Genomic DNA, 17653 nt, shown 5'->3' with positions numbered 1-17653 from the left:
ATTTTTTTATTTTTTTGCGAGATACAACACATACAGAATTACAGATGCATCTGGAAAACCAGCACGCGCACGATTAATTAACAGGGACGTACATTCACTTATTAGAGGTACAAGCGTCGATCTCATCATGCATTGCGTTACTAGCTAACTGTCAGATCGATCGACTTGGATTACAAGATAAAGTAGCTAGGCTGTTCTCACGCGGGCAGTCTATACATTATTGGAGTAGCTACAAACATTGATCAACACTAGTGACCAGGGGCGGCAGCCTAGCTGACACAGGAGCTGATGCAGTAGAACGTCTCTACTTGGCGGCGTCTCCGTGGTGGAGACCCGCGAAGTAGCCCTGGGGGTTGGCCTCGAAGCCGGAGCGGGCGATGTAGCCGTCGGCGCCGGGGGCCCTCATCATGCCGTCTCCCCCGCCGCCGCCGCCTGACTTCCCCATCCCAACGTGCCCGCCCCCGCCGCCGGACTTGGCAGACCCTCCTCCGGTTCCACCACCTTTTCCACCTCCTCCGCCGCTCCTCGCGCCGCCTCCACCTCCCCCTCCGCCCTTGCCACCGCTGCCTCCACCTCCACCCTTCCCGCCACCTCCTCCTCCTCCCTTTCCACCACCACCACCTCCGCCACCTTTCCCACCCATAGCTCTAAGCTGGCTCTCGCCTAGGTCAGCCTCACAAGATTAGGAAGCCGCTTTCTTGCGTGAGGGAATGCTGCGTAGTGCAGTGCTCTTTTATAGTGGAAACGTCGATGTTTACCGTGGACGTGGGAAGCGGCGGGCAAGCGTCGAAACGGCATGCGCGGCGACGCATGGCGGGACACGTTCGAGCGCTGCATGCCCGTGCACGAAGATATTCCTGACTTTCACTGACTCCGGCCAGCCAAGCTCCGGAGAGCTCACCTCGAAAGCCACGAGTATGCATATCCGCGAGATCTTTGGCTCGACTTTGTTAACCGTTGCTCTCCCCGCGCGGTCCAGAATGCCGCTACGTGAGCCTTACTCGCTGCCCAGCCCGCTTGGAAAAGCTGCAGCTGGGCAGGCCCAATCCAACTGCTACAGTCACATCTGAGTGGCAGTTAGGGGCCGGGGCTGCGACCAGTGCGGCATACTGTTTTTTCTACCAAATCCTGAAAAGATATACTGCTGATTTATATATAATTATTTAGAAGTACAAAGAGTGAAAGAAGTATGTCTAGAAAATATTCCAGCCATTCATGTGCTTCTAAAATTGCACATGTATCTTTTTAAAGCGTTCATATATTTTAAAAAAGATGTTAAAGTATTTTTTACAGCATTCATGTATTTACAAAATGTTTATCTACTTTAAAAAAATCACATGTTTATTTTATTTTCTTCATGTAATTATAAAGGTATTTTACAGATTATTAAATATATGCATGTAATTCAAGTATTTCGTGCATTTTCCAAAAGTTAATATAATTAGAAGTGATCATTTATTAACAAAAATTTCCATGTAATTAAAAAATGTTTGGCCATTTTTCAAAAAGGTTCATGTAATTTCTAAAAAAAAGTCTTCAATGCATTTTAAAAAGATGTTCATATAATTAGAAAATGGTACTCAAGCCACCGACACCCTTGTTGATGTACATGTTGAAACAAGAAACTCCACTATCTCTCAAGCGAAATGAAGTTCCTGAAATACTCCATAACAAAGTCAATTTATTAAACATGAATAGGTTGCAAGAATGAAAGAGTCATTTTACCTTAGTCAAGGTGCTCACTCTGCCACAAAGAAGGAACTGGCAAAATATAAATAGTCATTTATTAAACAAATTGACCATTTAATGTAAAAAGTGTTTGGTGTATTTTTAAAATGTTCATGTAATTACAGAAATTGTTCAAAACACCTTCGTAAAAATGTTTGTGTAATTCAAAGAAATGTTTGACGCATTTTAAGATGTTCATGTGATTAAAAAGTGTTTGACGCATTTTCAAAATTATTAATGGACATAAAAAGTGTATGATGCACTTTAAAAAATGTCCATGTGAGTTTAAAAAAAATTCATGTCTTTTAAACAAAATGATAATGTAATGTTAAAGAAGCAATTTTATAATTGTTTGTTTGTTGTTGAAATGACATTTGGATACTTTTACAGAAAATGAATAGGAATAAAAAGGGAAAAGAGAAAATGTTTGACTTATTTTTTTAAATGTAATAAAAATAGAATAAGAAACAAACAAAAAGAAAAGCAAAAAAATAACAAAGAAAAAGGAATTGAACACAAAAAAGTCATTAAAAATGAAACTACCATATGAAAATCGGATAAAAAACACGGAACGCACGAAAACTAGATAAGAAAACGATGCAAGAACTATTTCAGGCGGCGCGCAATAAAGCGTCCCAACCATCAGTACTATAGCAAAGGGCCAAAGTTGGGTAGTTGCGCCTGCGCTCCATTTATTACAATGATTTTTTTTTTTTTTGACTAACAAATTACAAATGTATTGCTGAAAAAGGGGGAAATCTACTTTTATTTCAAAAAATATAAAAAATTGTTGTTAGCCATTTTAAAAGTAGAAACCGTTATGTTGCAAAATTCAAAAAGGTATTGTGAGTATGAAATGTTTGTCACCTTTTCAAAAAAATGGTCAACACGCATTTTAAAAAATTTCTTTTGAAAAAAAAATCCATCCATAGATATAAAAATCATGTGTATACAAGTAAAAGATAATACATGGAAAAAACAAATAGAAAATGGGGCAGAAAGAACCGAAATAAAAACTCTGCTCACGGAGTTGGCGGAACGCAGAGGCCTTGGTGAAATAAATTACAGTCACGTATATTACTTTATTCCCTCCAAATACATTTCACAAACCCATCTCAGATTGCTAACTCGTGTACACTGCATGCGCGTATATGACCTTATTTCTCCAAATACACTTCACAATAAATCCCATCTCCGATCACTAACCTTGTACACACTACATGCGCGCTTTTGGCTTGCCGAGGAACGGGTAGTCGGTATAGCCCACGACGGGGTCAGGGGTGTAGAACGTCTTCCTCACGTACTTGTTGAGGCCGGCGTTGAGCCTGAGCCGCTCGACCAGGTCCGGGTTCGAAATGAACAGCCGCCCGAACGACACCAGGTCGGCGTCGCCGCTCTCCACCGCCTCCAGTCCGAGCTCCCGTGTGTAGCCGCCGCTGCACATGAACGTGCCCCGGTACGCACCCCGCAAGGTGCGCATCAGCCGGCTCTCCTCCTCGGCGCTGCCGTGCGGGCCCGATTCTGTCTGCCCGTAGGCCGCGTACCTCGGCTGTGTCACGTGGAGGTAGGCGAGCTGCCCGGCTTCCTGCTGGAGGGCGTTGAGCCGCTCAACCACGGCCATGCCGAGCTGCATCGGGTTCGAGTCATAGGCGTCGAGGTGGTCGATGGCCGGTGACACCCTCACCGCAGTTCGCTCTGCTCCGATGGCGGATAACACGGCTCGGGTCACCTCGAGTAGAAACTTGCAACGGTTGGTGAGCGATCCGCCATACTCGTCGGTGCGGTCGTTGATGCCATCCTTGAGGAATTGATCAATGATGTAGCCATGAGCGCCGTGGATCTCGATGCCATCGAAACCTGGGGACACAGTTCATCCCCATATCAGCTTACAACTTACACGGGTCGTTTCCACTCGTTTAGGTTTATATGGTTGGATGCAAAGGTTTGTGAATTTAAGTGTGCCGTTTACCTGCTTTGATGGCGTTTATGGCAGCTTGGCGATATTGCTCAACTATGTCCGGTATTTCCGATGTCGCAAGGCGCCTTGGCGTGGGATACGTTCCGTATGAACCATCAGGCAACAATATCTTCCACCTTGCTGATATCGGCTTATCAGTTGAGGATATTGGAGCAGCACCGTCTGGCTGATATACTGGTGGATGAAAGAACATTAGTCAACATTGGAGACAACAAATGATATGTTTACATGCTGTATTGCTGTTCATGCTCAAATCTGATGACAGAACTAGCAGTTCAGATTTCCAACATAAAGTCAAAGTCATGAATTTTTCGAGAACACAAGAGTTATGACGTTTGCGGTCTTCTATGTTTTCACAGTTTCGATATGTATTAATCCAGATAGAGAAAACTATGAATCAATCGTGTCCAAGAGTCTAAAGAAACAACAAAAGTGGATGCAAAGATATATCCTCAAGGGCAACTGATAATCAAGGGCGATTGCGTTTAGTAAACCTGTTACGGATTTCAAAGAAACGAGTTATCATTACACACATAAATACATACCTTGGTGAGAAGCTCTGCCTACGTGCCATAATTGACAGAAAAAGATGCCTCCCTTGGCATGAACAGCATCCACCACCTTTTTCCATCCATCTATCTGCTCCTGATTGTATATTCCAGGGACGTGAGGAAACCTATCCAACGATGTTTTATTAGTTAATCTTCTGAATTGGCGGTAGAAAATTAACATAAACTTGCTATATGTTCATCAAGTGTGAGAATCAGAAGAACCTCTACTAGACAAAATTACAGTAAATATCTCAAGAAAATGGCATATTGTTTGAAAAGAGAGAAAATTCGTGTGTGGAAGTTTAAAAATTTACACAGAAACTACAAGATTAAATTTAATTTTGTACAAAAGATGCAAATTAAAAACTTTGGTGAACAGTGACCCCCCACTGACCCTTGTTCAATATGTAAATTTTTCCGTTTATGTTGCAAATACCACTTAGTTTGATGTAAGAATTCATTTATATATCAGGTAAATGCAGTCGAGGACTCCCAGATGTTTTTCTCAAAACAGAATGCGCATGGGTGTATAAGTAGGTCTCCCCTATAGATTACTGTTTCATTCGGAGAGCACATGATTTTCATGGAATCCAGGATCCAGCTCATTTTTACAGATGTATCTCTCCAGTTTCCAAATATCTATAGCATGATCATACACAATAGATGTGAAGCATTTGGTTAAGGGACCTGACTACTGGTCCCTTTTATTTTTGTTACATGTTAGCTTGAGCAGCTGACAGGACACCTTTTGTTTTTCATGATTGCGAAAATTAAGTACTTGAGCAGTTGAGCTATCTAGAAAAAACACTAAAACTACTTGCGAATCCAACGCATCTCTCTCATATAAATCATACTGTAGGTGTTGCCATCTATGATCATTTCCCTATTCATACTCTGCAACTCCACTTGAAAAGGGCATGGAGTCAGGAAAAGGCTTCTGATGGATATTCAATCTCATGGTCAGACTGTGGGTACATTAGGGTCAAAACGCAACAGGATAATTAGTTGCTAATTAAATATGGCCTGAACCACAATTGACACACTTATAGTAGAAGTTTAAGGAACTTGCACCTTTTCCCAAGATCAGGGACCTAAATCACAAGCCGAACATATGTCACACTTTACTCCTTAAACGACAAAGCAAGGTAGGTTATCTGTGTTCGTCACTCAACCACCACCTATGAATAGAAATATGGAAATCAAAGCTAGTAGTACTCTAACCAAATATCCAACGACAAAATAGCCTAACAACCACATTTAAGAGAATCATTCTGCCAGATACTCAGATCTAGCAGGAATATTAATCATAGCAATGCGCACGCAGCGCTGCTTAAACAAATCCAAGACCGAGTAAACGACAGTACGACGAGCGCGGATTCTGAAACAGGGACAGTAAACTAGTCCGAACAGGGGCATCGACCATGTGCGGACCATGGTGCGGAGAGAGAGAGAGGTATGAAGTGACGAGATTACCCCGGCCCGGCCGGCGAGACGACGGTGCCCTCGGAGATGAGCAGGCCTCCCTGGGTGGCCCGCTGCGCGTAGTACTCCGCCAGCGCCGGCCCCGGCAGCCCGCCGATGGCCCTGCACCTCGTCATCGGCGCCAGCACCACCCTGCACGCAGAAATGGTCGCCAGAGTCGAACGAGTGAGCGAAGACCAGAGGCGGCCGAATTTTCGGCGCGGGTTGAAGGAGGGGGCGGCTCACCGGTGGGCGAGGCTGAAGCGGCGCATCTGGTACGGCGAGAAGAGCGTGGGCCGCTGGTCCGGCGCCGGCCGATCCATCTGGTGCTCTCGCGCTGGATCGAGGGGGCAGTGGGCGAGGCGGGGGAGGGGGAGGGGGGAAAGAGGGCGCGGCGAGAAGCCAATTGTGGGAGGCAAAGAAGGGAAGAATTGGGTGGGAATGGGATGGTGGGCTTCGAAAGCGAACGAATTAAAGCGCACGGGAGCGTTAAAAGGCGGCCGCTGGAGCAGAGGAGGTCTTTTTCAGCATGCGGTTTGCGTGTTGAGACTTGGATGCAATGATATGAATCTGGAAGCAGGCCGCCGATCTGTGCCTCATCGAGGTGAAAACCTTTTCTTCAGCTATGTGAGTTGATTTTCACATAGCAATAAATTTAATTGAAATGGTCTGAGATGAACACGTGCTCAATGATGAAAGTTTTTAGTCTTGTTAAGACGAACAATTTTGCTTTTTCATCATCTCGCATTGCCAATCCAAGGTCGTATGCAAGCTGTAGAGCCGAGTCATGATCAAGGATAGAAGGTTGCAAAAATCAGGTTGATATTCCGAGCTAAGGATGCATCCCTCGCTCAGATAACCGTCGAAGAGCTCGACCCATGTTTGACCTACATCTTCAACGCTCACCCATAAATTCTCTTCCGCATCTGTCCACGGACAAGGGACCAGTCCGTGGACATGGATACAAGAGTCGGACATCCAGCGTTGTCTGCATACATTTTGACCATTGTTTGAACTCAATGGACAAAATCCATGCAAACACGGTGGATTTCATATAAACCAAACGAAATTCATTACATTTTGGATATTTTTTTAACTAAAAACTATACCAGACTAAGGTAATATTAGTCTACGGTCAGCGCCGACGGCTATCCATTCCCACGACATGGATACCCTTGACTAGTCTACGGTCGGCCGCAACGGATCTCCATTGCGTTCCCCATGTCCGGCAGCCCGCACATCGGACTGGCGTGGCTTCGGAGGTATATGCTTCAGCGCAAAGGGCGGCTCGCTTCCCCATGTTCGGCAGCGCCGCTCATCGGAGTGGCACCGTCGGGATATGCTTTAGCCGGAGGGGAAAGGTTCCCTCCGCTTCCGTAAAGCAGGATCAAGGTTGGTTTGGGGGCGGAGGGATGACAGTGGCCTGCGACCAAGGAAGACACCGGTTGTGTTATTTTTTTGGAAAAGGAGGATCACCCCGGCCTCTGCATCCGAAAGATGCATGCAGCCATATTATTAAAAAGGTTCGTCGAAAACAAAGTCTGGTATCTGAAGTACAGCTCACATCAGGAGCACAGAAATAACCAAAGATAATAAAAAATCAAAGCCACAACCGGCTAGATGCAGTGGACATCATCTATTATGCGACCGCCATCCAAACCGATTGAAGATAGTCCGTGCTACCATCTCCCATCGGTTGCACCCAGTAGCCAAATGTGCCCTGGAGGCCGTAGGAGTGAGTAGCAACCACGTACGGATCCATGCCATAGCTCTGAAGATATAGCATGTTCCAATCCGAATATTTGACGCAGTGTCCGGTGGCACTCCATTTAGCCACGTCCCAAACAATGCTTCTATGCTGGACGGAGGTGTTATATTAAAGGCTATATGAATGGATCGCCAAAGTAACTTTGCGAGAGGGCACTCAATGAATAGATGTTGTATTGTTTCGTCATGAACACAAAAGCAACATCATGAACTACCGACCCATCGTCGCTTCAGTAATTTATCCTTGGTAAGAATGACCTGCTTATGCACAAACCACATGAAAATTTTGATGCGCAAGGGCACCTTAACTTTTCAAATGTGTATCGATCTTGGGATTAGGCCAGAACTAATAAGGTCAATGTACATAGATTTAACCATAAACACTCCATTCCCCGTCAACGTTCAGTGCATGGTGTCTGCTTGGGCTACGAGCTGAACGTCCATCAACCGCCGCACCAAATGTAGCCAAGAAGTCCATCGTTCCCCTACTAAAGCCCGCCGGAACTGGATATTCAAAGGTAACGTCTGTAATACTGTAGCCACGTAATCCTCCTTACGTTGCACAATGTTATACAGAGAAGGGTACTGTAGGGCTAGCGATACCTCGCCTGACCAAGTATCCTCCTGTTGGGGATATAACTATTGAGTATAAACCGACCAGGAGGGGCCGGGTTATGTTCATAATGATTTACCAGTATTGAAGCCCATGAAGACATAGAAGATGGCGACTTACGAAGGAGACTTAATAAGAAGGCCTAAAGCCCAGAGGCGGGTTAGGGCCCATAGATGTAAACTGCCATAGGTGTATGACTTGTATTGTAAGATAGGAAAGAGTAGATACCGAGCCGGACACGTTTATGAGCCGGTCGGGATTCTGTGAACCGCGGGGCGTCAACCTGTGCATATAAAGGGACGACCCGGCGGCAGTTTAGGGACAAGAAACAACAGATCGAGAGCCAGGTTAAGCGTATTCACTCCCTGGTCATCGAAACCCTAGCAATACCACCTCAAACTGGATTAGGCCTTTACCTTCACCGCAAGGGGCCGAACCAGTATAACTCCCTATGTCCTTTGTCCCGGTTAACCCCTTTAAGCTAATCTCATTGCGATGGCTCCATGACTAAGTCCTCACACTAGGACATTGTTGGAAATATGCCCTAGAGGCAATAATAAATGGTTATTATTATATTTCTTTGTTCATGATAATAGTCTATTATTCATGCTATAATTGTATTGTCCGGAAATCGTAATACATGTGTGAATACATAGACCACAACGTGTCCCTAGTAAGCCTCTAGTTGACTAGCTCGTTGATCAACAGATAGTCATGGTTTCCTGACTATGGACATTGGATGTCATTGATAACGGGATCACATCATTAGGAGAATGATGTGATGGACAAGACCCAATCCTAAGCATAGCATAAAAGATCGTGTAGTTTCGTTTGCTAGAGCTTTTCCAATGTCAAGTATCTTTTCCTTAGACCATGAGATCGTGCAACTCCCGGATACCGTAGGAGTGCTTTGGGTGTGCCAAACGTCACAACGTAACTGGGTGACTATAAAGGTGCACTACGGGTATCTCCGAAAGTGTCTGTTGGGTTGGCACGGATCGAGACTGGGATTTGTCACTCCGTGTGACGGAGAGGTATCTCTGGGCCCACTCGGTAATGCATCATCATAATGAGCTCAATGTGACTAAGGCGTTAGTCACGGGATCATGCATTGCGGTACGAGTAAAGAGACTTGCCGGTAACGAGATTGAACAAGGTATTGGGATACCGACGATCGAATCTCGGGCAAGTAACATACCGATTGACAAAGGGAATTGCATACGGATTGATTGAATCCTCGACACCGTGGTTCATCCGATGAGATCATCGTGGAACATGTGGGAGCCAACATGGGTATCCAGATCCCGCTGTTGGTTATTGACCGGAGAGGCGTCTCGGTCATGTCTGCATGTCTCCCGAACCCGTAGGGTCTACACACTTAAGGTTCGGTGACGCTAGGGTTGTAGAGATATATGTATGCGGAAACCCGAAAGTTGTTCGGAGTCCCGGATGAGATCCCGGACGTCACGAGAGGTTCCGGAATGGTCCGGAGGTGAAGAATTATATATAGGAAGTCAAGTTTCGGCCACCGGGAAAGTTTCGGGGGTTACCGGTATTGTACCGGGACCACCGGAAGGGTCCCGGGGGTCCACCGGGTGGGGCCACCTATCCCGGAGGGCCCCGTGGGCTGAAAGTGGAAGGGAAGCAGCCCTTAGTGGGCTGGGGCGCCCCCCTTGGGCCTCCCCCCATGCGCCTAGGGTTGGGAACCCTAGGGGGGGAGCTTCCCCCTTGCCTTGGGGGGCAAGGCACCCCTTCCCCCCCTTTGGCCGCCGCCCCCCCTTGGAGATCCCATCTCCCTGGGCCGGCGCCCCCCCAGGGGCCTATATAAAGGGGGGAGGGAGGGCAGCAACCTACAGCCTTGGGCGCCTCCCTCCTCCCCTGCAACACCTCTCTCTCTCTCGCAGAAGCTTGGCGAAGCCCTGCCGGAGACCCGCTACATCCACCACCACGCCGTCGTGCTGCTGGATCTCCATCAACCTCTCCTTCCCCCTTGCTGGATCAAGAAGGAGGAGACGTCGCTGCACCGTACGTGTGTTGAACGCGGAGGTGCCGTCCGTTCGGCACTCGGTCATCGGTGATTTGGATCACGGCGAGTACGACTCCGTCATCCACGTTCATTGGAACGCTTCCGCTCGCGATCTACAAGGGTATGTAGATGCACTCCTTTCCCCTCGTTGCTAGTAGACTCCATAGATGCATCTTGGTGAGCGTAGGAAAATTTTAAATTATGCTACGATTCCCAACAGTGGCATCATGAGCCAGGCCTATGCGTAGTTACTATGCACGAGTAGAACACAAAGCAGTTGTGGGCGTTGAGTTTGCCAATTCTTCTTGCCGCTACTAGTCGTTTCTTGTTTCGGCGGCATTGTAGGATGAAGCGGCCCGGACCGACCTTACACGTACGCTTACGTGAGACAGGTTCCACCGACTGACATGCACTAGTTGCATAAGGTGGCTAGCGGGTGTCTGTCTCTCCTACTTTAGTCGGAACGGATTCGATGAAAAGGGTCCTTATGAAGGGTAAATAGAAATTGGCAAATCACGTTGTGGTCATACGTAGGTAAGAAAACGTTCTTGCTAGAAACCTACAAACCACGTAAAAACTTGCAACAACAATTAGAGGACGTCTAACTTGTTTTTGCAGCAAGTGCTATGTGATGTGATATGGCCAGAAGATGTGATGAATGATATATGTGATGTATGAGATTGATCATATTCTTGTAATAGGAATCACGACTTGCATGTCGATGAGTATGACAACCGGCAGGAGCCATAGGAGTTGTCTTTATTATTTTGCATGACCTGCGTGTCATTGAATAACGCCATGTAAATTACTTTACTTTGTTGCTAAACGCGTTAGCCATAGAAGTAGAAGTAATCGTTGGCGTGACGACTTCATGAAGACACAATGATGGAGATCATGATGATGGAGATCATGGTGTCATGCCGGTGACGAAGATGATCATGGTGCCCCGAAGATGGAGATCAAAGGAGCATAATGATATTGGCCATATCATGTCACTATTTGATTGCATGTGATGTTTATCATGTTTTGCATCTTATTTGCTTAGAACGACGGTAGTAAGTAAGATGATCCCTTATAATAATTTCAAGAAAGTGTTCACCCTAACTGTGCACCGTTGCGAAGGTTCGTTGTTTCGAAGCACCACGTGATGATCGGGTGTGATAGATTCTAACGTTCGAATACAACGGGTGTTGACGAGCCTAGCATGTACAGACATGGCCTCGGAACACACGCAATACACTTAGGTTGACTTGACGAGCCTAGCATGTACAGACATGGCCTCGGAACACGGAGGACCGAAAGGTCGAGCATGAGTCGTATAGAAGATACGATCAACATGGAGATGTTCACCGATCTTGACTAGTCCGTCTCACGTGATGATCGGACACGGCCTAGTTAAACTCGGATCATGTTTCACTTAGATGACTAGAGGGATGTCTATCTGAGTGGGAGTTCATTAAATAATTTGATTAGATGAACTTAATTATCATGAACTTAGTCTAAAATCTTTACACTATGTCTTGTAGATCAAATGGCCAACGTTGTCCTCAATTTCAACGCGTTCCTAGAGAAAACCAAGCTGAAAGATGATGGCAGCAACTATACGGACTGGGTCCGGAACCTGAGGATCATCCTCATAGTAGCCAAGAAAGATTATGTCTTAGAAGCACCGCTAGGTGAAGCACCAATCCCAGAGAACCAAGACGTTATGAACGCTTGGCAATCACGTGCTGATGATTACTCCCTCGTTCAGTGCGGCATGCATTACAACCTAGAACCGGGTCTCCAAAAGCGTTTTGAGAAACATGGAGCATATGAGATGTTCGAGGAGCTGAAATGGTTTTCCAAGCTCATGCCCGGGTCGAGAGATATGATGTCTCCGACAAGTTCTTCAGCTGTAAAATGGAGGAGAACAGTTCTGTTAGTGAGCACATACTCAGAATGTCTGGGTTGCATAACCGCTTGTCTCAGCTGGGAGTTAATCTCCCGGATGACGCGGTCATTGACAGAATCCTCCAGTCGCTTCCACCAAGCTACAAGAGCTTTGTGATGAACTTCAATATGCAGGGGATGGAAAAGACCATTCCTGAGGTATATTCAATGCTGAAATCAGCTGAGGTGGAGATCAGAAAAGAACATCAAGTGTTGATGGTGAATAAAACCACTAAGTTCAAGAAGGGCAAGGGTAAGAAGAACTTCAAGAAGGACGGCAAGGGAGTTGCCGCGCCCGGTAAACCAGTTACTGGGAAGAAGTCAAAGAATGGACCCAAGCCCGAGACTGAGTGCTTTTATTGCAAGGGAAGTGGTCACTGGAAGCGGAACTGCCCCAAATACTTAGCGGACAAGAAGAAGGCCGGCAACACCAAAGGTATATGTGATATACATGTAATTGATGTGTACCTTACCAGTACTCGTAGTAGCTCCTGGGTATTTGATACCGGTGCGGTTGCTCATATTTGTAACTCAAAACAGGAACTACGGAATAAACGGAGACTGGCGAAGGACGAGGTGACGATGCGCGTCGGGAATGGTTCCAAGGTCGATGTGATCGCCGTCGGCACGCTACCTCTGCATCTACCCACGGGATTAGTTTTAAACCTCAATAATTGTTATTTAGTGCCAGCTTTGAGCATGAACATTGTATCTGGATCTCGTTTAATTCGAGATGGCTACTCATTTAAATCCGAGAATAATGGTTGTTCTATTTATTTGAGAGATATGTTTTATGGTCATGCCCCGCTGGTCAATGGTTTATTTTTGATGAATCTCGAACGTGATGTTACACATGTTCATAGTGTGAATACCAAAAGATGTAAAGTTGATAACGATAGTCCCACATACTTGTGGCACTGCCGCCTTGGTCACATTGGTGTCAAGCGCATGAAGAAGCTCCATGCAGATGGACTTTTGGAGTCTCTTGATTACGAATCATTTGACACGTGCGAACCATGCCTCATGGGTAAGATGACCAAGACTCCGTTCTCCGGAACAATGGAGCGAGCAACCAACTTATTGGAAATCATACATACCGATGTGTGTGGTCCAATGAGTGTTGAGGCTCGCGGAGGATATCGTTATGTTCTCACTCTCACTGATGATTTAAGTAGATATGGGTATGTCTACCTAATGAAACACAAGTCTGAAACCTTTGAAAAGTTCAAGGAATTTCAGAGTGAAGTTGAGAATCAACGTGACAGGAAAATAAAATTCTTACGATCAGATCGTGGTGGAGAATATTTAAGTCACGAATTTGGTACACACTTAAGGAAATGTGGAATAGTTTCACAACTCACGCCGCCTGGAACACCTCAGAGAAATGGTGTGTCCGAACGTCGTAATCGCACTCTATTGGATATGGTGCGATCTATGATGTCTCTTACCGATTTACCGCTCTCATTTTGGGGCTATGCTTTAGAGACTGCCGCATTCACTTTAAATAGGGCTCCGTCGAAATCCGTTGAGACGACACCGTATGAATTATGGTTTGGGAAGAAACCTAAGCTGTCGTTTCTAAAAGTTTGGGGATGCGATGCTTATGTCAAGAAACTTCAACCTGAAAAGCTCGAACCCAAGTCGGAAAAATGCGTCTTCATAGGATACCCTAAGGAAACTATTGGGTATACCTTCTACCTCAGATCCGAAGGCAAGATCTTCGTTGCCAAGAACGGGTCCTTTCTGGAGAAGGAGTTTCTCTCGAAAGAATTGAGTGGGAGGAAAGTGGAACTTGATGAGGTGATAGTCACCCCTTCCGAACCGGAAAGTAGCGCAGCGCGGGAAAATGTTCCTGTGGTGCCTACACCGACTGGGGAGGAAGTTAATGATGATGATCATGAAGCTTCGGATCAAGTTACTACTGAACTTCGTAGGTCCACAAGGACACGTTCCGCACCAGAGTGGTACGGCAACCCTGTCCTGGAAATCATGTTGTTAGACAACGGTGAACCTTCGAACTATGAAGAAGCGATGGCGGGCCCGGATTCCGACAAATGGCTAGAAGCCATGAAATCCGAGATAGGATCCATGTATGAAAACAAAGTATGGACTTTGACTGACTTGCCCGATGAGCGGCGAGCCATAGAAAACAAATGGATCTTTAAGAAGAAGACGGACGCAGATGGTAATGTGACCATCTACAAAGCTCGACTTGTCGCTAAGGGTTATCGACAAGTTCAAGGGGTCGTGTCACGACCGGTTTTTCAATAAAATAATTATTGAGAAACCAATCCCTGTTATGGACCAGCGAGGAAGAATTCCTTCTCACTGATAGACAATACATTGGTCACAGAAGAAAAAATACCAGGAGTACTAAATATAATACAAAGTTGAGCAGAGACTGCCCAACAATTTATTACATGCACGCCGATAAAACAATACGGCGGATAGGGTGGCAGACTACTAACTCACGATAATGACGATGGTGGAGATATCACCGCGAGGCGAGTGATATGTCTCCAGAAGACTACAGCTCTTCGAGCGTCGGAGTGAGACTCGAGAAGACTTATTGCGGGTGGCGGAAGCGTATACAATACAAGTGACCAAAATCCGGGATCGCGCAGGACTGACTGGGACTCCTCTAGGCATCGGACGCGCTATCAAACTCTTCATCCAAGAGATCGCCTTCGTCAACATCTGGCCAAATCAACAAGCCAGGTGAGTACTATGAAAGTACTCGCAAGACAGTTCGGACATAAGGTATAACAAATGCAAACATGAAACACATGAATAAGTTAACCAGTGCGATCAGACATAGAGATAATAAATACTGGGTGCCAAGCGAGGGTCTGAATGACGCCTCGAGCGGAAACTGCCGAATAGTAATACGGGTGCCAAACGAGTGTCTGAAAGACTCCTCGAGAGGAAAATGCGGAATAATAATACAGGTGCCAAACGAGTGTCTGAAAGACTCCTCGAGCGGAAAATGCGGAATAATAATGCAGGTGCCAAACGAGTGTCTGAAAGACTCCTCGAGCGGAAAATGCGGAATAATAATACAGGTGCCAAACGAGTGTCTGAAAGACTCCTCGAGCGGAAAATGCGGAATAATAATACAGGTGCCAAACGAGTGTCTGAAAGACTCCTCGAGCGGAAAATGCGGAATGATAATGCCACAGTCGGGCGTCGGGGCGACACCACATAAAGGGCTTATAACAGAAAGTAAAGGCAGTGCATGCCGCAGTCGGACGTCTGAGCGACATCACATAAAGGGCTTATATCGAAAGTGAGAAACGAGTACACGCCACAGTCGGACGTCTGCGCGACGTCACCTAAAGGGCTTATATCACATTTCATTATTACAACAGCTCGGAGACATAAATTATCACAAGCATGAGACACAAAATAAAGCTTGTCCATCCACTGGAATAACAATAAAACCTGAGATTTTACCACTTGAGCTTGTTCACCGGGGACAAGTTTTTCACATGGATAGATATGGATATAATGTATACACTACTGATCATGGATACGATGATTTGGAAAGAATTGACTCTGCAGAGTTTGTACTTAACCACAGCCAACGGATTTCAGTAGTCACGGGGACTAGTTCCGTCTACGGTGTTCTGGAAGGAACACGTCTAACCAGTACACACCCAATTCAACCATCCGAAGCCAGGGATCACCCTCGGCAACATTCAAGAAAAACCTTGAGTCGGGGAGGCTACAACCTCGCGTAGCATGGGATCAAATTTCTATACGCGCGCTATAAGGGGGTGCCCCCCCTCTCGGTCCCAACCGGAAACACCCATGCCCCCTGACCGAATGACTGGCTTTAATCCTGGGCCAAGGTACCATCATCCCGGCCTCTCTGTTTGGTGTGTACACGGAAAGAGGTTACCAACTTACTAAACCGTATCCTGGCAATGAGACATGTGGTAGCACGGAAAGGGGAAGGGACGATAACACGGCTCCAACCATGTTAACGTCGGAAAAGTCGGATGACACAAGGCTGGCATGCTACAACAGTACCACCTTGCTGCCCTTCATGTCACCACATGATTAGGCCACCTCTCATCAGAGGTCATCGCAACTTTGGAACATGCGGGAAAAGATCGATAACGTGGCTCCAACCATGTTAACGTCGAAGAAAGTCGGATGACGCAAGGCTGGCATGCTACAACAGTACCACCTTGCTGCCCTTCATGTCACTACATGATTAGGCCACCTCTCATCAGAGGTCATCGCAACTTCGGAACAACCGGGTCGTTGCCTTACGAGCAACGAGATATTTACCGACACTCATATGCCACACACAAACTTTCACATGAACATGCAAAACTTCTGCCATATCAAATGTCCAAACATGCTTGCCTGGTTCGGAGAAGTCGGAATCTAGCTCGGCGAAGTTCGCGGCTCCGTCACCTCTCCCGGAACCTACGGCAATCACGAAACGGGGTACTAACGTGAAAACCAACACATGCACAGAAACTTTGCCAAATATTTCCCAAATAAATCCCATAAAAAACTAGACAAAATTTTAAGAATGTCAGAAAAAGAATCACTCAAAAATACCTTTTTATTAAAAAGTTATAAAGGTTTCTGTCCAGGGACCTTTCTGTAATGAAACAGAAAAGTTCCAGGGTTTTAACTGAGAAAACAGAAAACGGTTCGTTTGGAAATGCGCAAGCGCAAGAGAGAAGACGTATTTTGCCCGAAGGCGTCAACAGAAAACGGTTCGGGGAAATAGAACAGAGGCTGACACGCGGGGCCCGCATGTCAGGTTTGAAAAGGCTCGCCGGCGCCTGAAGACGGCGGTGGACGCCGGCGTCGAACCACGGCGAGTTAGGAAAAACGGAGGGTACCAAGAGCTTCGGTGTCTTCTTCCGCGTCGGTGGGTGGTGGACTCGTCCAACGGGGAGCACCACGTCGACGGCGACACTATCTCCGGCGGACGGCGGCTCGGGTGAGGATGGGGAACTCCGGTGGAGGGCTGCAAGCTTCAAATTGAAGTGCGGGTCAGAACGAGAGATGCATGGTGAAGTTACTGGCAAGAGAATGGAGGCTGCGGAGCACACACGGGGGAGAATCTGGCTGGATCCCGTGGCGGGTCGCGGCGGCCGGAGTCGAGGAAGGAGACCTCCTCGGGGCTCTTCCGGTGGCTAGGCGTGCTCTAGAGGAAGTGCAGGGCTGGTGGGTGCTCGAGTTGAAGCTCGGCCCTTTGGCGACGCGGGATGGTGACGGAATCCGGCGAGGATACGGCAGTGGGTTGGCAGAGGGTTTGAGCGGTCGGGCAGCATCGGTGGATGTTACGGGACTCGTTTTGCAGCTAAACGGAGCTGGCCCTGGCGTAATGGCGTCTGCCCACGGTGAGGTGACCGCACGGGCTCAACGGCGGCAGAGAGCGCGCTCCGCGCCCTGCGGTTCACGACGAGAGCGGCAGCGCATTCGGGGGAGTGGACGGCCACGCGGCGGGCTCCGGTGGTTTGGGCGGCGCTGGGTGGAGTCGTCGGCGCCGTGTCTCCCGCTGGCGTCCGCAAAGCCGCCGCCGGCGTCGGTCACGGGGCGGCGCACCTCCTGCTGCCCGTCGCCGACGC

The 17653-nt window shown here is 47.1% G+C and overlaps 2 protein-coding genes across 2 annotated transcripts; both read right to left on the bottom strand.

The window, feature by feature from the left end:
- On the bottom strand, positions 1-658 carry LOC123170372 (glycine-rich protein 5-like). Its single transcript, XM_044588233.1, has one exon. The coding sequence runs from the start codon at positions 641-643 to the stop codon at positions 305-307; it is 339 nt and encodes a 112-aa protein (XP_044444168.1). The 5' UTR covers positions 644-658; the 3' UTR covers positions 1-304.
- Positions 659-2777: 2119 nt separating this feature from the next.
- Positions 2778-6246, bottom strand: LOC123167237 (12-oxophytodienoate reductase 7). Its single transcript, XM_044585068.1, has 5 exons — positions 5965-6246; positions 5731-5871; positions 4252-4382; positions 3698-3880; positions 2778-3585 (listed from the first exon to the last, which is right to left on the bottom strand). The coding sequence occupies exons 1-5, from the start codon at positions 6039-6041 to the stop codon at positions 2945-2947; spliced, it is 1173 nt and encodes a 390-aa protein (XP_044441003.1). The 5' UTR covers positions 6042-6246; the 3' UTR covers positions 2778-2944.
- Positions 6247-17653: the final 11407 nt, after the last annotated feature.

This window comes from Triticum aestivum, chromosome 7D (genome assembly GCF_018294505.1).
Source record: "Triticum aestivum cultivar Chinese Spring chromosome 7D, IWGSC CS RefSeq v2.1, whole genome shotgun sequence".
Taxonomy (NCBI): Eukaryota; Viridiplantae; Streptophyta; class Magnoliopsida; order Poales; family Poaceae; genus Triticum; species Triticum aestivum.
The sequence above is the reverse complement of the archived record's forward strand: the minus strand, read 5'-3'. Positions and strand labels throughout refer to the sequence as shown.